The sequence below is a fragment of the Hirundo rustica genome, chromosome 1 (genome assembly GCF_015227805.2).
Source record: "Hirundo rustica isolate bHirRus1 chromosome 1, bHirRus1.pri.v3, whole genome shotgun sequence".
NCBI classification, from domain to species: domain Eukaryota; kingdom Metazoa; phylum Chordata; class Aves; order Passeriformes; family Hirundinidae; genus Hirundo; species Hirundo rustica.
In genome coordinates, this window is record NC_053450.1 from 73,451,552 (window position 1) to 73,471,220 (window position 19,669).

General features: G+C 43.2%; 1 protein-coding gene across 1 annotated transcript in view; it reads left to right on the plus strand.

The window, feature by feature from the left end:
• The first annotated feature begins 1,670 nt into the window (after positions 1-1,670).
• ANKRD33B (ankyrin repeat domain 33B) overlaps positions 1,671-19,669 on the plus strand; it is a 44,073-nt gene continuing 26,074 nt past the window's right edge. Inside the window, exon 1 of the mRNA XM_040055118.2 lies at positions 1,671-2,093. Within this exon, the coding sequence (XP_039911052.2) occupies positions 1,671-2,093 (423 nt within the window). The remainder of the gene's footprint in view (positions 2,094-19,669) is intronic.

Genomic DNA, 19,669 nt, shown 5'->3' on the forward strand with positions numbered 1-19,669 from the left:
TGCAATTCTAAGAGGTAGCATTCTGTTGAGCAGCTCATTGGCCACACTTACTGAGAAGAAAACAAGAAGTTAAATGAATGGAGCCCTTAAACTCTGAGAATGCAAATATATAACAAATGGATAGGCAGTAAGTGAAAAAAATGGGGCCTACAGCGCTGTTGTGCTGCGGGTAAAGATGGCTCAGAAGCGTTTGATTTGGGAGCAGACACACAGCAGCAGTGGAGGAAGGACCTGTCTCTATCGAAGAAAATAACGGGAGACAGGCAGCATGAGCACGGCCGGTGATCTACACCAGCTGTGATCTCAGAGGTGTCTGGAGGTGAGGGGATAGTTTAATCTCCTTCTTTCCCAGTTTAGCTCCTTTGCAGAAGCAGCCAATCAGGGAGCTATTTAATACTAATTCTGCTTACAGATATCCTCCTGCTGGGCACTGGGATAACCCTGCCAGTTAGGATTCAGCAAGTAGCTGCTGGGCTTTGTATCACCCATCCTGTCTGGTTTATGCAGCATGTTCTTGTAAGGCTGTAAACACCTACTATATGGGGCCCTCTACTCACAGTTACATTTTACTTTTCCTTCCTACCTTCTTTTAGTGTAAAAAGTGTAGCTCGTACTCTGCCTCCCCTCACGCACAAATACCACCTCCTTCCTCTCCCAACAGACAGACAGGGACTTGCACGTTGGACATTCACTTGCTGAACGATGTCAAATAGAAGAGATTCACTTCAAAAAGCTGTTGAAGAAAGCAAATATCCTAATTTGTTGGCCAAAGGGCTTCTCCCCACTGTTTCTCTGCCAGAGAACAGTGCTAATCCACGACATTTGAAAGGGAAAAGAGATTTTAGAGGAACTGTGACAAAGCAGGAACTCAATTTACACATGCATTATTCCTCTCAACCTAATCTCCAAATGCGTGCCTGGTATCTCTACAGCTGGTAAAGCGTCAGGGCTGATTTAATGAATTACTTGCTTTTAAAGCTCTGATTCGAAGCACGGAAACTCTGTGCAGTCATTCCCTTTAGTTTCAGTGTTTATTTCGAAAGAGGAATTCCGCACAGCCCGGTCGTATTCCTGAAAAGTTTTGCGCGCATCGCTGCAGTCGCGGCTCCCGGGACCCCGCTGTTGGTGCTGCAGGAGCAGCGGCAGCGGGGCTCCGGCCTCTGCCCCCGCGGGTGGGCTCTCCTCGGGCCGCTCCCAGCCCGGGCGCTCCGTCCCGGCCGAGCAGCGCCGCGGAGGAGCCCGGGGGCGCTGGGGGCTCCGCGGCCCCGCACCTGCGGCTCGGCGCCCGCAGGGAGCGGCCGCGGCAGCCGCCCGCTCCCCCCGCACAGCGCCGGGCACCGCGCCCCGCCGCTCATCCCGAGCCCCAATCTCCTGACGGCGATGCCGAGCGGATTACGGGCCGGGAGTTCGACGACCGCCCGCGCTCCCCAGAGCCGCCCTGCCCGCCCGCAGCCTCTGCCCGCTCCCCGCGGCGGCGGCGGCTGCCCCGGGCCGGGCCGGCGGCGGTGACCGGCCCCGCGGACCTTCCCCCGCAGGCGGCGGCATGCCCCGGCCGGGCTGCCGCGGGAGGGGGCCGGCGCTGGCCTGAGGGGACAGCGAACCCCGAGGCCGGCGAGGCGCAGCAGCGGCTGCCGGGCGCCCCGGGCGCCCCGCGGGGCCCGGCGGCAGGCATGGTGCTGCTGTCGGGGCACGGCGAGCAGCTGCCCGGGGAGCGCGTCTGCCCCGCGCCCGCCGCCGCCAAGGAGATGCCCGGCGCCGAGGCGGAGAGCAGCCCCGAGCAGGGGGCGGCGGAGGCTGCCGCCGAGGAGCCGGACGAAGCGAAGGAAGAGGAGGAGGAGGATTGCGAGGAGTACGAGGACTTCTCCGAGCTGCCCGACACCTGCAGCATCGCCTCAGACGACTCCTTCTACCCTCCCCCGGGTCTGGACGACGACGACGACGACATCTGGTCCCTGGAGGGGGACGAGCGCGACAGCCCCGAGGCGCTCAGCCTCTTCCGAGCCTGCTGCACCAACAACAGCATCGTGCTGAAGGCGCTCATCCGCCAAGGCCCCCAGGAGGAGGAGGTGCGGGAGGCCGACCGCAACCGCAGGGTGAGCATCCCGCGCCGCGCCCCGCCGCCGGGACAGAGCGGCTCGGCCGCGCCTCCGCCCGCGCCGCGGAGCGGGGCCGGGGCAGAGCCCGTGTGGCTGCGGGGAGACATCGCTCCCGCTCCCTGGGATGCCGCTCTGCAGCCCCGTGCGGGACGGGACCCCAGGCAGCGAGGAGCAGGGAAGGGCGTGACGCTGCGCCTTGCCAGCCCCGGCTTTCCACCTTGGGCTGAGGGTCCGGTTTACGGGATGAGACGGAGGTTGAGATTCCGGCTTTCCCGCGATTAGTTTTGAATCGGTCTTGTTTTCCCCCTGTTTACTGGGGGACGGAGAAGGGCATCTCTGGTAACGGTTGTGTTCAGGATCAAAACACCTTCCTCTTTTCTGGGCTGTTCATCCCCTGCAATACTTTGTGATGTTCACCTTGAAATTTTGAACTGCTGGTAAAAGTTTATGAGTTTATTTATTCCTTATCGAATTATTTTTTCTTTTTCCTTTAGCTCCCCCCAAAACGTAAGCTTGTTCCTGGTTCCTAGACTGCCAAGCATGGCTCAGGGTATTCCTGTGCTACAATCAGCATTTTTCAGAGTTCTCCTTGTACTTCTTTTGTTGCTGATAATCTATTTTTGGGGTTTGTACCAGTACAAGTTTTGTGGTTCAGTTTTTTTCCTGTTACTGAGTTAATTGCAGGGATAGAAGTGTACTTCTCGAAATCAGAAGGTGAAAACTTGGGAACGATTTCCTGGTTAATGCGTTACTGGGACATTTGAACAGCAGTACTGAAGATTACCGATATTATTATGGTTTGTTTTGAACCTAAGAAGATATTTTGCATTAACAATCTCCAAAAACAGTTCCGCATCCGTTCTATGACAGCAGTGTTTTGAAAGGAGGCCTGTGTTATTTTAACTGGGCAAGTAACTTGCACATTCTAGCAGCATAAGTGGTCTTTGCATTGGAAAGGATGCCATAATTTGTGTTTCGTTCTCTCTGGAGAAGGACTTTTTGTGTGTCTTAGGTATATGGACTTATAGAATTTTTCCTAAAAATATCTTTACATCTTCTCCAAAGGATCGATTTTAATACAGATTTTTAGTGATCTGACTTTTTGTCAGTTTCTTAAAAAGACAAAAAGTTGTATTAACACATCTGAAGGAGAAGCCACCTATGGCGTGAGGGTGGGAATGAGCAACACAGGACAGAAAAAATTCACATCAGCTCTTCTGCCCGGGCCAGGTGTGGTTATACTTTAGCTAGTTACATGTGAGATCCAATTGTACATTACAGAGTATTTTGAAGGTTCTGCAGATACACCTATCCTATATATTGGTGCTGTGCCTGGGCCGGAGCCCAACCCCATCCTTGACACTGTGTGGGGTTTGTGCTCCAGCCCCTGCTGAGGTCCATTGATTCAGCATGTCTCAAGTGTGTGATGATGTGGGAGGTGTGGCCCCCCCCATACCTGTGGCATAAAGGGCCAAGCATCTCAGAGCTGTCCCTTCTGAAAAGGTGTCCTTCCCACCTAACAGAGGGCAAGAAGCTGCAGGAACCCTCCCCTTCAGGACTGGGCTCCTGCAGACCTCAGTCCACAGGCATGGCATAGCTCAGCACAAGCATCAGCCCTCATTCCGCAGCTGCTCTTTTGGCAAAGGTGATCAGATCAGGCTTGTGAAAGCAGTGAATTCACCTGCTTGGACAGCCCTCCCTTCACTGTCCCCCTTCCCAAAAAAAGCAAATTGCTCTTTATCTCTTCAGCTGCAGAGAAAACAGACGAAATTTTAGTTTGAATCCAGAAGTTTATTTTCTTTGTCCACACCATAACCCCCCCCAAAAAACAACAAAACAAAACAAAAAGAACATTTACTTAGGCAAATATTCCATGTGACCTGAAGTTAAAAATTGGCATAACATTCTGTTTTCTTCACTTTTTTATGAAAACAAAGTAAAAAAGTTCTGGAATTCAGCAGCTTGTGAAGCTACAGAAATGATGTGGTAGGCATGAGTTCACTTTCTCTCTGCCTCCCTCATGGAAGTGCCCCAGTCACAGCAGTACAGAGCAGGACAGTCGGTCTTTTCCAGGCAGATGTGAATGGGGTGGGAGAAATCTTTTGACTAGGAAGTGGAAACTTCAGGTGTGGCTCCTGCTCAGGGATATTGAGGCAAATCCTCATTATTTTGCAAAGGAAAACCACATTTTTTTAGAGAATTTTACCTAGCAAAATGGAATTTTCACTCAGGCCTTTTATCTCCCTTTCTGTGGATATTTTTCTTTCTGCTCCTGAATTTGATTTTAAAGTCATTGGTCATTATCCATGAACAAGACAACTTTGCTGCCACAGGGTAACAGAACAAGTTACACCTTCCTGTTGTGCTCATGGAGTTTTTTAGTTGCTGAAACTAAAACTACTGTTGGCTTTCAGCATCTTCTTTTGCCAGGACAATGTTTGTCTACAGTGTTATCTTGTATGTATTTGTTAGAAAGCTCTATTTTTTTCTTATTTTAATTTTTTAAACTTTTTTTTACCTTTTTTTTTTTTCCCACTCTGTGAACAAATAAACTGCACTTTTGTTTCTTCTAAGTTTTAATTTATTTTCCACGAGACAGGGCAGAGAATGAAGAATAACTTGCTTTTTGAGAAGTGGGGTGATGAAGGGAGGGCTGTCCAACTGAAGATATTAACTATTTTTACCATCCTGATTTGATAACCTCAGTTATGTAGGTACAGTTAAGTTTCATTTTCACCATTTCAAAATCAGGTTTTCTTCAAAATAGACAAAACAAGTAACAAGTCACTGTAATAAGATAACACTATATTTTGATTCTGAAAGTAATAAATTCAGCTCATAAAAAATGTAACATGGAGAAACTTCCAAATGCCCTAAACTGGGCACAGTGAGCCTGCTTTGTTTTTAGTTAGGTTTACCTTGTCCCTAAATCATAAATGTAAAAACTTAGGATGTAGAAGCAATTCTCTGGAAAATGCTAGGATCTGGAGGTACCCTTATTTATTTTCCCTCACTCTTTGTGCCAAAATACATCAAATGTCTCTTTTGAGTCAATTTGCCAAGACTGGATAGTGGCTTTTTGTGTCGTTTCTTCAGAAGCAGATTTTCCTCAGAGTCTGTTCATGAGCTGCAGAACCTCCTGCCGGGCACAAGTTTTCATTAAATTCACCTTCCTGCAGTAAACCGGACTCTACAACCTCTGATTTATTAGTCATCACGTCTAGCCTGAAGACCTGTATCTTCTCTGCCTTGTTTTCATTACTGTCAAGACAACAACAGTTTGTATATCATTGACTGCAGAGGATCCCCAAATGGCTGATCCCCTCATCTTCACTTGCACTGCCGTCTGTCCATGGAATCCTGAAAGACTCGAATGGTGCTGCTCATTTCCTCTCCTTGCCCAGACTAACACTGAAATATTTGGAAAGTAACTATGAGAGCATATAATGTACTAATTGTACATCGTGCAGGGTGACCTCTCTCTCTTCAGTGTTTGTGTATTTACCCTAACAGTAAGGAGGAATTTGAAAACAGACGCAGGAAAATAAAATCGTGGCTCTGGTGAAATTTCCTGACCTGACTGAGACCATAGTATCATCTGGCTAATGGTTCTACTTTTCACCTTGTTGCACGGGGACTGGTTCTCCTTCCTCACTAGCCAAATTTCTAGAATTACAGATATTTTTATCTCATCATTTCAATGTCACTTAATATCAAATTTTGCCTGGTGACCAGGATGATATATATACTCAGAAAGACAGAGTTTCAAAATCTGGTGTTACCTAAGTGCAGAATGCAGGCAAATATAGAAATTTGCCATGACAATAGAGAAAGCATTAAGAGATGGGGGAGAGAGAAAAGAAGGCAAAGAACATTTTCTTGCCAGGTTGAAAATAATTGCTGCATCTGATCCGCAGAAAGGTTTTGTGCTGATCTTACATATTGTATAGCCCATATTAGCAAGAATATTCTGTTGTAGTATTTTTCTGCTTTTCTTTTTTTCTTTTGGTTTTGGTTTTGGTTTTTTTGTGTGTGTTTTTTGTTTGTTTGTGGTTTTTTTTTGTTTTTGTTTTGTTTTGTTTTGTGTTTTTTGTTTGTTTGTTTGTTTGTTTGTTTGTTTGTTGTCGTTGCTCAATGAGTATTCTGTCCAGTTCCATAGACAGCTATAGACATAACAGTGGGAATGTTTCTCTGAATGTAGCCTGGGCTTGTTTGTGCACTGCACACCGTGGGTGAGCGTTTTGGAAGGGCATCGCTCTCCTCACTGGGTCCATGACGGTATCCGAAGAGTCGGACCTGCCACGTTGTTCTCCTTGCCCTGTGCTGCAGGCTGCTCCTCAGGCTCTGCACTGCCACAGGGCACCAGCTTCAGGCAACTCACCCAATTTAGGGAGCATTACCCTTCAGAATTTTTCACAGAGCAATGCACAGTGAATCCTCCATGGAGGTGACCCCTGAACTTGTGTTTGCCAAAGGGCTGGCCTTCTGAAATGGCAACTGGTTGTGAAGGACAGGGAGCCAGTGGTTCAACTGCCACTTTCTGGGTGAGGAAACCTTGTGTTGGATGATGCTTTTCTAAAAACTCACGTAGCACAAAATATCACAAAAAGTGTCAGAGCTTGCATCACACCCCACCCTCTCTTTTTTTTTTTTTTTTTTTTTTTTTTTTTTTTTTTTTTTTTTTTTTTTTTTTAATTCAGCATGTTAGTTTGTAAAAATAAAAAATTCAGGAGTCCAACATTTTCTGGTAAGAGATTAAGATCTCCCTGTCACGTATTGCTTTTCAGTTTTCATGGCACATAGCTTAAGTTAACCCACGTCAGAAAATGGATTTGAAGAACATCATCTGCTACAGTGCTCAGAATATTTATTAAATTATTATTTGCATAGACAGCTTCAGTTCCTTCATATTATCTTATACAAGGCATTCTCATGGAAACAATTGTATTGAAACCTAACATCACAACACTAAACCATGAAAGGGATTTTTTGGGTTGAAAATACTTTTAAAAAGACAACAAAGCAACAAAAGTAATAAATTTAAATCCTTGAAAAAGTACAGAAATACTCAAATGCTGTAAAAAAAGTCCCTGTAAATACATGTTAGTGCTTAAAAAGGATGTGAGTAAGGTAAAGGATTGTAGATGTCAAAATAAAGGGAGAATTCTTCAAATACAGTAATTACAGCTGAAGATTAGCCATCAGAAAAGAATAGATAGAGCATGGAAAATATGAAGTGAGCTGGCTAAGAGGGAATTTGGTGAGCTAACCAGAGCGTGAGCCAGACTGATACAGGTAGGCACTCAGAGGCATTATCAGAAGAGCGTGGGCCAGTGAGCTGTCTGCCTGCTCGTCTGTATTCATCTGCAGTGTTAGGTGACTAACGCCTTTGTAAACCTGGCACAAAAAAAGGTATCCTTTAAAATAACTTTACCGAAGAAAAAGTATGTGCACAGGACATAATTTATTTGGATTAAAGAGAACAATTGATAAAGACCATTCCAAAGGAATACCAGAGACCATGAGGGTGTGTAGACATAAAGACTGGGAATGTAGGTCTTTAGCACTGCTGGAAATGCATGGCCAGAGCAGACTGTGTCCTCCATGGAGATGACAGGTAGTATGATATGATTTGTACTTAGTGTCCGAAGCAGCATTAGCTAACAGATGTGGGTCCAACCGGAATGGACCAATATGGATTTGAAGCCCGCATGATAAAGTTGTACAAGTTTAATCTAGCTTTAAGTGGATAGTTTCAGCTTCTAGAGAAACCAGATGAAGAGTAGTTTCCTTGAAGAATTTTGACAAATTGCTTAATGCAAGTGGAACGGGAGGGGTGTTTTTAGTCTTGACAGTAACACAGGAGTAAAGTTCACCTCAATCTTCAGTTCTGCTTTAAGCAATGTTTCACGTTAGTGTCTTAAATCAAGTGTGTGGCTTGCAGGGCTCCTCAGAGATGCAGGGATGATCCTGGTTATCCGTCTGAGCACAGGCTGACTCCAGGTGTTAAAAAATATATCTGCATTTAAAATCTACTGATAGCCTAACAAGACTGGTTGTCTGGGACAACTGTCATCAGTAAGTTTGACAGATAGATAGTGTGTTTGTAATATAACACCTCCACAACACGTGGGACTTCAGGATGCCTTACTGCCTTTTCCTAGGAGAATATTTGAGCTTTATCTCACAGTGCACAATGTGACACTGCTAATGCCTTCAACCCATTAGGAAATTCAAATTTATGTTCTCATGGAGGAATTACTGAAGAAGGAATATTGGCACTAATTTCCTTTTGTAAAAATTCCTAAGATTCCTCAGGGAAAACTTATTGAGGAGTCATAAGAAGTTGAAAAAGAGAGCACTGCTGCAAAACATCTAATTGCTCTGAAAATATGGGTTCCTGTTGAGTTTCAGTAGCTCATAGGAGGTACTGGACTTCAAGTATGCTGGGACAGGAAGTGGTCCAAAAGCCCCAATATTCCCAAATTCTTCAGCTAGCTCCAAGCTAGGTGCCAGTAAGGCAAAAATGGTACCTCATCTTATCAAGGCTTTACATCTCAAGGTAAGGGCTCTGAGGAAGAAAGATGAAATGTTCCTGTCTCAGGCAGCAGGTTCAAAGCTGCCTGCTGGGAAGTACCACAGGAGCGGAGAGTCCAGGTGTCAGCTGTAGTGGACAGCAGGTCTCCAGTGCCACAACTTCCAGTGTCACCAAGGGCTTAACTCTCATGTCCTTTGGCCCTGCTGGTGCTGGAAGCAGTGATCTGGGCTGGGGCTCCTGGAGGCTCTCAAGTCAGTGTGGACTGATGGAAAGGCAGAGACAGAACTCCCATCAGAGAGTTCCCTTTTCAGAGGTGTGAGACTTGGTTGTCTTTCACTCGGTCTGACTTGTTGCTGGGTTTCAGGGGACATTTCAAAAAGGGTTTTGAAAGAGGCATTAATGTTCACTTTTGTGTGTGGCACAGAAACTTCTTCCCATCATCTTAATTTTAGTCACACGGTCTTGTGTTTATGCTTGGGAATATAAACTATGACAATAAGTTGAAAATAAAAAACATTGAACAAGGAGTACAAGCAACCAAAGCACCTATTTGGGTCTATCCAGACATTTCAGCAGGAGCTGTTATGTTCAAAATCTGTTCTACTGCTCAAGAAGAAATAGACAGAACAATAAAAAACCCCAAAGATCATTATCTATTTTGGAAAATGTCAGTGTGTGACAGAGACCAACAAAAATCAGGTGCTTTACTGTAATACTTCTTTATGTTGGTAGTACTTCATCTTCACAGAGGAGAATGAGTAGTAAGTCTTGTATGACTTTACAGGTGTTGGTTACTTCCCTCCAGATGAGCCGAATGTACATTGTTTATCTAAAATTACATTTCACTACAACACATTTTTCTTCCTCTAAAGAGAAGTGATACATGGTCACCAGCTAAAATTCACTGTTAATTTTGAAATAGACTCGAAAGATGTAAGCAGCCTTTTACTTATAGAAAATCCTGCTAGATGAGCATGGGTGTGTGTATTTTGAAAGGAAACCGTTTCTGGAGCTAGAGCACAGGGGCAGCTCAGCTCATACCTGCCCTATGCAAGGTTAACATCTCTGGTGTTGAACAAATGTGACCACACAGCCAGCGCTTGGCCTGGATTTTCCCTGAATCCCAGCTGTTCTAATTTATTAATGGCTTTTAGGCTTTTGAATTCAAATGCCCAAACTAGCATCATTTGTTTTGTTATGGTTTTGGGAATCATTAACTATGCTGGTACTAAAATCGGTAAAATATCTATTTGCACATGCTGTATGCTTATTTCAGACATGGTAAGATAGCTTTTGAGTAGGATAACATAGATCATAAGATGCTGCAGTTTTTCCCAAACTGGAATTTTGGTCATTAATTTCTGTACCTTTTCCAGTTCTTGTACTATTTTTGGACAAGTTTTAGCTGAGGTTGCGGGGGGGGGGCGGGGCATATGCAATTTATTTAAGTGCTATATTGCCTGCTAAGAAATTTCCTGCATGTTCTTTCTGTATCACCTGTTGTTACACTGTGGAATTAGGTTTATCTTTTAGGAGGCAGAATTGCACTAAAAACTAAAGGTAAAGTTACTAAAGGTTGCTGGTAGATTTTTTAAATAGAAAAGAAAATCTCCAGAGAATGTGAAAGCAATGAAGAATTCCCACGGGCCTTATTTGAGACAGGAGTTCACCTTTAATGCTTTCAAAAATAAAATTTCTCTCAGAAGGTTACCCTTCTGAATTATTTAAAATATTGTGCCACAAAGGTTTGAATTTACCCATTTCTGAGCGTTCTTTAATTAAATACAAAAATGGGAACCCTCCAACCCGGGCTAGATAAAATCCTGTAACATACTCAGTGAGTCGCAATAAGAAATAATCAAGTACTGTAGGAAGAGGATTGTTGTCACAGAGTCTGTGGTTGCACATCTGGCAGTGAATTAGCAATTCAAATCGTATCCACTGTGGGAAAAGCCCACTATGTGGAAATAGTTCCCATTTTTCAATTCTATTATTTTCTATTATGTCTGTTAGATTCCACGGGGAGCAATTTGAAAGCAAGATGATGCAAAGCGGGAATGACTCACGGTTGGGCTTTTGTTGGTTCACGCATTTCGGATGTATAACGTTCCGAGCCTGATCCTGTAATATCCTCTCACATATGAGGGTTGGGGATTTTTTTTTTTTTTTTTGTCTTTTGCCTCTTAGTACATGAGGCCTCATCTTTGTGACAGCTTGTGTGTGGACGGACCAACTGCTGGCAACGAGAGATGCTGCCAGCAGCCACCAGAGCCCAGAACTGGGCTCGTGGAGAAGTTTTGAAGCTTTGTGTCTATTACTATAGGGGGGAGGCTTATGCAGAATCCATTGTTACTAGTTTTCTGAAGTTTAAAAGTGTCAGATAATGGAACATATTCAATCTGTTCATAAAAGGAGCCTTTCAGGCGATATTCGGCGCTTTTTTTTTTTTTTGCCCCCTTTTTTTTTTTTTTTTTTTTTTTCTGTTTTTCTTTTTTCTTTTTTCTTTTTTCTTTTTTCTTTTTTTTTCTTTGCAAAACCTAGATATCTTGCTATTTGGAGCTCGTAGTAAGAAGGTTCAGCTCACCTGTTTAGCAATTGATTGGGAAACACAGGAAGGGTATCCATGTATTCATAAAAGTGTCTTTAAGTGTAGATGAAAGGGAAAGGAAGACTTTCTTTGAAAGATGATGTGGTACTTCTGTGTATCTGCAAGTGTTATATGAGTTTGATAAAGGATCCAAGAGAATGCAGAGTCAGAGCTCAGCTCCACAAAGGAGTTAATTTAAAATACTTTTCTTTCTACAGAGTTTTTTGCAGATTTTCTGTGAAAAGAATGAAGTAGCAACAGACAAAGGGTGTAGGATAACACATATTGGCCAGTTGCAAATGATACCACAAAATACCTGCAAAATTAAATACCACAAATATTAATGAAATATCACAAATACTAATGAGACTAAAGTGTTTAGACTTACAGAGCCCTTCTGAGCTAGTAAAAAATATAAACACAGTAGAGGACTTTTCTGGTTACACTGAGATGGGCAGTACGACACAGTAAATGCCTGGAAGCGTGGAACAATGCCAGCCAGAGTAAAACTGTCTGGGAAGAAAAATGTTATTTTTCCTGCTGTCCTGCGGGCACTTTGCAGGCTCACCCAATGTGTTAGGGGAGTCCTGTCAGCAGGGAAAACTGGGCGGCACGACCGTACCAGAGACACTGCTGTGCCACACCGCTCCAGCAGAGCTCCCCATCCAGAGCTGCCAGCCTGGAATAAAACACACAGTGCTCCTGGAGGAACAGCCTGGCCAGTGGTTTGAGGGGGGAGCGAAATCATTCATGGCTGATGGGGATGGAAAACTCTTCATTTCACGGTCTCTGGGAACGGACTGAAAACCTCTTCCTTGCACCCCAGGGACGGGTGCGCTCTCCCAGGCAGAGGCTGTCCCACAGCCTGCAAGCAGTGGCTGTGTGAAAGGGCTCAGGAGGTTCTGGGATCCCCCACGAACCTCCTGCCACCACCAGTCGGTGGCACAGAGGCCAAGCTGTGCTGAGTCCTGCTGTCATTTATGTGGGGTGGGACTGAACCTTCCTTGTCACCTATTTGTGGCCGTGCCTTCTTTTGGTTTAGTGCACTGATGCTGTATGGTCTGCAGAAATTTTACTGTCCCGAAAATTCTTCCTTTTGTGAGGATGCAACACGTGTGAAGATACCCATGAGCAGAACTGCCCGTGGAACAGGAACTGGAACTGAGTACCAGACACATGCTAATCTTTTTCATTCCTTACTTGAATTAAAATAGTGTGTTTATTGAAGTCAGATGTCTCAGTGCATTTACAATAATCATCTCCGTAAAAATTCCCATGAAGTGTGTAAGATCCTTTACATATTTGTGGATACATGAAGCAAATATTGAAATATTTAACACTCAAGTTAAACATTTTAGAAGCAGTAAGTTTCTAAAACACTTGAAAGGAGATTGTGGTAAGGTGGGGGTCATCCACGTTCTCCCAAAAAAACAAGTGATAAGACAAGGGGAAATGGCTTCAGGTTGTGCAGGAGAGGTTCAGGTTGGGTACGAAAAAAAATTTCTTCATTGAAACAGTGGTTAAAAGGGGAATCTGTGTGAGGAGCTGCAGAAGTCACTTGGTTTTTTCAGCTTGGAAAAGGGGAGGCTGAGGGAAGACCTCATTGCAGTTACAACTTCTTTGTGAGAGGAAGAAGAGAGGCAGGCACTGATCTCTGCTCTGTGGTGACCAGTGACAGGACCCAGAGAATGGCCTGAAGCTGCATCAGGGGAGGTTTAGTTGGATATTAGAAAAGGATTTTTTACCCAGAGGGTTCTTGGGCACTGGAACAGGCTCCTCAGGGAAGTGGTCACAGCACCAAGCCTGACAGAGTTCAAGAAGCATTTGGACAATTATCTCAGACACAAGGTGTGATTCTTAGGGTGTCCTGCATAGGGCCAGGAGTTGGACTTGATGATCATGATGGGTCCCTTCCAACTCAGCTTATTCTGTGGGATTCTGTGTAATTCTGTGATTAGGTGTTGGAGCAGGTTGTTCAGGGAAGCAGTATGGTCATGGTGCCTGGAAATGCTGAATAATGTAGATGAATAAAGTAGATGTGGCACTTCACAATGTGACTTAGTGAACATGGTGGCATTCCATTGAAGGCTGGATTTGATGATCTTGGAGGTCTTTTCCAGTCTTATTGATTCTATGATTCAGCAGCCCAGAACAAACAAACAAACAAACAATACAAAAACAAAAACAAAAAACCCAAACAAACAAACAAAAAAACAAACAAAAAAAGAGAGAGAGAGAGAGATATGGTAAATAAGTCAACATTTCTCTTGAAATTAATCACCCAAATTATTTTCTTCTAAGGCAAGAGATTATAAAATGCCTTTTACTTGCTATTGCCATTTTTTCTTTCTGTGGGCATTTTTAGCTTGACCTAGTTTATACTTATTACAGTCAACAGAGCTGATTTATGACCAGAGGCTCCACTCACAGGTGGGTGCAGGCAGATCTGAGGTATTCAGGTATACATCTATGGCAATGTTCACAGATCACAAATGCACTTACCATCCTCTTAGGATCTGAAGCCAAATGAGAAAAAAACCCATTACCAAAGGTTTCAAGTAAGGTGATGCTGTTTCCCAGTGCTTCTCATGTCTCGGGTCCAGCACTCTCTTTTCTGCTGTTGTTAAAATCATGAAACCCCCCAGCTATCAGGTGTCAGCAAAAAGTGCTGTGATCTCTCTTTGGAGCTTCAGTACCTGATGCTAGATCAGTAGGAGTTACCCTCCTGCAGTAGGTAACTGCAGTAAGACAGTAACCATGGGGCAAAATAGCCCAGCGGTGCTGACTAAATGTCATAAACGTGTGAAATGGGTGAAGATATCACAGAGAGGAAGAGTTTTTAAAATTGCAGGGCTCCAGGGCAGGCCATGGCACTGCAGGAGCAGGTGCCTGGGGCACAGGCACTGAACCCACAGGGACACTTTCCCTTCCAGCTCAGGTCCTGGCTGCTGCATCTGCTGGAGCAGGGGTTCATAGCCTGCCTTACCTGCATTCACAGGAGCTAACTAGCCATGTGCAAAGTCTGTGTTGTTTACCTGTTCTGCATGTGGGGCTGAAGTGCATCTCCCAGCAGAGAGAGCTGAGGGCTGGTGGCACAGGCTGGACTGCTTAGAGGGAAACACAGACATTCTGTTTGAACTCCTCACAAGCTGGGTGTGCAGAGGAGCACAGCTCACAGTCTTGTAGTGAGTATCCCTGGTAAGCTAGCCTACTGTCATTTATCTGTCAGTCTGCAGAGTTTGAAAATGTAGGTCAAATATCTTCAAATTCGTGTTTTGAGAATTTATAAAAATAAATTAATTGTTTTGAGAATTCAAAAAGGAAATCAGCACTTTTTTTTTCTGTAATGTAAAATGGGAACTGTAATTGCGGTTGTGAGTTTAATGTGTGTATTGGCCTTCTTTTTCTGTTTACTCCCTGCCATCTACAAAAACACATTCCTCTGGGGAGGAGGTGTTTAAAATAGTGCTTAGTTACCCTGTTTAGATTTTGAGTACTTGCCAAAAAAGACTGTATTTTCCTCTTTCTCATGTAATTTCTATTTCTAGTACAGTGGCTGCATCAGTTGTGATTTATTACGGAATTGTTAGTGTGTATCATAGAGGAACTAAGAATTAGAGCAAAGCCTGTCCAGTTTGGCAGCTTATCAATCACAGGGGAAAGGGGAAGTGAGCATTGTTCATGTGATGTAAATCCCAACAAAAACTTTAAAATATTGTCAGGATTGCTTTCATAAACTTGCTTCTCTTCCCGGAGCTGTCTCCTGCTATTTCCTTTCAGATTTTAAGGTCCTCAGGGAGTGCATCTGGAATGATTCTACCCCATTATTGGTGGTACTGCAACAAGTAATATTCCAAAATACATGACTTTGAAGTCTACCTGTATTGGCTGAGCTTTTAGAATTATTGCTACGAAGCAATATCAATTAGTATAACCATGTTATTTGCAGAAATTCTACAGTAAATTCAAAAATCCATTGTGAGATTTACAAATGTTAAGGGGCAGAAGGTGACTTTTGGCTGTAGGGTTTTGATACCAATGTTAGTTAGAATCAGTTAATTACAATGAGCCTTCATTTTGGGTATGTGCTACTCTTCGTTTCTTTACAGAGACAGATTGAAAGAGTCAGACTCAGAAGGTAGCAGGAAACAGCCTGCCCATAATTTTCAGGTAGAAATGAAAAGACCAGGTCTGCTGTTTAAAAGATTTCCATATTACTAAGTATCATTCTCTCATTTTGCATCAGAGAAATAGAAAAATAACTCCAAACACTGAGAAAAAATTATTCTGCTACTGCTTCTAGGTGCCTGAATACTGAAGGAGGAAAGTTTTACCATTCTTCCACTGCTGCTTTGTGGTCTCTTTAGCTAATAGAGCTATGAAGTTCTCAGAAAATCTGGGATGAAAAATAGCAGCATTTGGTTAGTAATTATAAATCCTCTAAGTGTGTCAGCTTCCACTCCTCAAAGAAGAGAAAAGAAAACAAAACCCAAACAATGTCTTCTGAAATCATGAGAAAGATGGACAGCTAATTGGAAGGAGACCACATTTATTCTTATTTTTTGGATTCCTTTTCCATAAAAAGTTCCAAGTTCCCTTTCTCATTGATGTGAATAAAGGAAGATCTTAACAAACCTTCCTGTTGCTTTTACTACATTGCAGCTTTTCTGTACCATCCCAAGTGACCTTAATTGCTATTGAACTAAAAGTAAAAGCCAGTGGAAACTGACAACTTCACAGCCAACCTCTAGATCAAGGCATTTTGAACGAGGGATGAAAAGTTTAGCAGTAGTGAAAGGGGAAACCAAGAATTAGTTAGAAAATTGATTATATAGTCTCTGAAAAGATCCTGAGTCTAAGTTAACGTGAGGTATTTCTCCTTTAGCAAATATTTAGGCCAGATATATATGATGCAGAAAGGCATATATTGATGAGGTTATTCATGCCATAAAAATGTAATGTGATTGAAGATATACAGAAAGTAAAATGCTGTAAACTCAATAATTTTCAAATCTGGGTGTACAAGTTTTCCTTGCACATGAATTTAAAAAGAGAAGGAAATTATAAGTTGTTAGTCTTCCAGTGGAGGCAAGACCTTGATATTTCCTCCCTGTGCTTTCTAACAGCCAGCTGTGTACGATAGGTTAGAACACACTTTTTTTAAGGGTGGATGTGAGACATGACACTCCTGAATCAAAAATAGAAAGGATCATAACCTGTAAAAGTCTTTGAAGTCATAAAGGTATGCATGTCCTTCAGTTTACTGCTCTTCTATGAGTCATTGCCTTTGTGCAGCTGATGCAATTTCATCTGACCTCTAACTGAGGCATGGAAGGGGATTTTGGCTCTCATTTGGTAGAGCTGGCCAAAGTCTGATAGGCTTCTGTACCCAGTGGAATGTTCCCTGTGGAATAAAGGGCTCAGAGGCTTTCAAGTGTACATAGCTAGAATATCATCCCTTACCTTTTCAGGATCAAAAGCATTATTTGTACATTTCTTTGGCCAAAGAACAAGGCGGGAGTCAGACCTAGGAAATGAGACATTTAGCACTGGATGATAAAACGCATAGTAGAGGAATTAAAAAAATGAAGAACAGAAGGTGTAACTCTCAGTGCCTCTAGAGGCTGGGGCTGAAGATACTACACCCTGGTAGATTTGGTGGTAATGAAGGAGAGCATTTGTTGCTGCTGAGCCCTGTGTCCATGTCCAGAGTGAGAGAAGAGCAAGATGTGGCAGTAGACTGTGCCTGTGTGCTGGTTTTCCTCACGAGCTCCTGTGGCTGAGCTGCTCTAGTGGAGGGCTCTGTCTAAGCAAACAGGCTGGCAAGCTGAGGCTCCATGGGGAGCTCTGTGTGCAGCTGGGGGGTTTAATGCTGCTGAGATTTACTGTCCTCAGACCACACATAGATGGATTTAAGGATGCTCCTTGAAGGTCTGCTGCTGAAGGAAAGCAGATAGTGCTCCACATACTCAGTTGTGATGAAATGGAAAGAAGTGCCAAAAACCCCCACAAACTTTAAAATGGTAAAATATTTACCGTTTAACATCTTAATTGTGGTTGAATGTATTTAATCATCAATCCATTTGAGAAAAAACAATATTCTGGTTTTGCCTCCATCTCCTCTAAAACTGCTTGATTTGTTCTTGAGCGTGGCTTGTGAGTGACTGCTAAATGGACAAGGACTAATATTAGAAAAAATATTGTCCTTTATGGAGTAAATACATAGTGGGATTTGTTCAGTGTAATGTATGCAATTATGTTGCACAGCTGAAAATGTATGTTGTCACACATTGCTAAAAAGAGAATACCAAATTTATAATAGAAGGGTTAATTACACCAGCATTTACTATCTTAATTTTAAATGCAGAAATACCTCTTCATTCCAGCTTTTTATTCTCATTATTCCAATTTACTGCTAACCATTCCATGCTTATCTAATGGTGGAAGAGTTTCCTTTTCTATCATGCTCTTCATCATTATGAAATACAAAAATTGCACAAATAATAAGAGAATCTTCTTTGCAGTATTTCTTCAAAGCAAGTGTGCTCCTTCTCATCTCTTAGAAAATTCCATTGCTTTGGAGTTGGGTGCCACAGAAATTATGAAAATTGTGTTTACAAGTCACCTCCCTACTATTTCCAGGAACAAGTCTCTCTAACCAACCGGTCATTGCAGTTTACATCTTCCTCCTGAGGAGAAGAGGAGGGGCAGGCACTGATCTCTTCTCTGTGGTGACCAGTGACAGCACCTGAGGGAAGGGCCTGAAGCTGAGCTGGGGGAGGTTTAGGTTGATTATTAGAGAAAGGTTTTTCACCCAGAGGGTGGTTGGGCACTGGCACAGGCTCCCCAGGGAAGTGGGCACAGCATCAAGCCTGACTGAGTTCAAGAAGCATTTGGACAATGCTCTCAGGCAGGAACACTTGTGACTCTTGGTGATGGTGGTGTGTCTGGCCAGGAGTTGGACTTGGTGATCCTGATGGGTCCCTTCCAACCCAGCATATTCTATGTGACTCTGGCTTTTAGTTTCCACCTGTATACTGAACATTTCCTAGAAGCCAGCTATCTTTTTTTCCCCTCCAGGGGCCTGCAGCATCATTCAAAGGCCACACAGTGTGTTCAGATACTGCTCTCATTAGTGAGCTGCTCTCAAAAAAAATAGCACCCTGCAGCTGAGCAACATCTTGACATACCCAAAGAATCTTGTAATTCAACTGCTGTGGCACACAGAGCTGTGTCAGGCTCACTGCAAACAGCTCTGAGAAATCTCCATCAAATGTGTTTGATACGCGCTGGGTTTTTGTAGAGTGCTTCTTTTCAGCAAAAGATGTTCTTTTGTTGGGAAAGCTGTGCCCTAAATGTCTACCATTTCCCTCATAGGTACAGGTCCTTAAATTAAAAAAACACTTCTATGAATCCCTGGACTCCTGTCTTAATAATATCTGTTTTATAGTTTATCTAAATATTCTCCAGTTTTATGAAGTAGGAGAACTGTTTCTGGATTGTTTGACTGAAACTGTTTTATAATGTATATATATTGTATTAATGATTTAGTTGTTTTAACAAATGCAAATGATCTTTAGAAATTCCAGCCGTTTGAATATAAATGTGAAATTGCTTTTCCCTCCTTTTCCCCCAGGTATTTAATTCTGTCTTCTTCAGATACAATAGTATGAAAATGTTCAATTGCTCTTTCCTTATTACTTAGGTAAATGGGGTGTATTCATTGGAGGATTAGATTTTTAGATCCAAGTCCGGAGGCAGAAGATGCTTTCCTGCCTTTTATTGAATGGAGCTAGACTCTTAGCTGAGATAAACAGGGTGGTCACAGGCTCTATAGAAGAGGAAAGTTTCACTCTGCTCTTGCCACCAGGCAAGGACATGCAGTACCAGCATGTGCTGCATTTGCTTATTAAGCTCAAGTCGTGATACTGTAGTTATCTTGAGACAGATAAGATGGTGGTGCTACTTGTGTGCCACCTGAGTATTCCAAATGTGATTTTTACCTTTCTTGAACTGTCTACTCACACCCTGATACATGTTACAGCTACAGTGAATCCTTATCTAGCCAACTGAGATAATCAAAGGGACATTTAAAATGGGAATGCACACTTAAGAAACAATCAAACACAACCACAGCCCCCAACTCTGCTTTTGAACAGTTTTATTCACGATTTTTAAAAAGCTGAGTATCAAAAACCGGTGAGCTGGAAAAAGGAAAGAATGTCCCTCTGGACAGATTGGTTCTATGTCACAGTGTGTGTTTTGTCAAACGAAAAACGCCAGGCTGAGCCTCTTTCAGATGAGTAAGGTGGATGAGTCTATTCCCTAAATACAGCACTAAATTAATGTGGGGCTATTCACTAGGCCTTGCAAGCCAGTAGCAGCAGTGTTCTTGGTTTAGCCAAGTGCTAATCTCTGATCTTTCAAGACTGTAATTCTGCCTTTTCT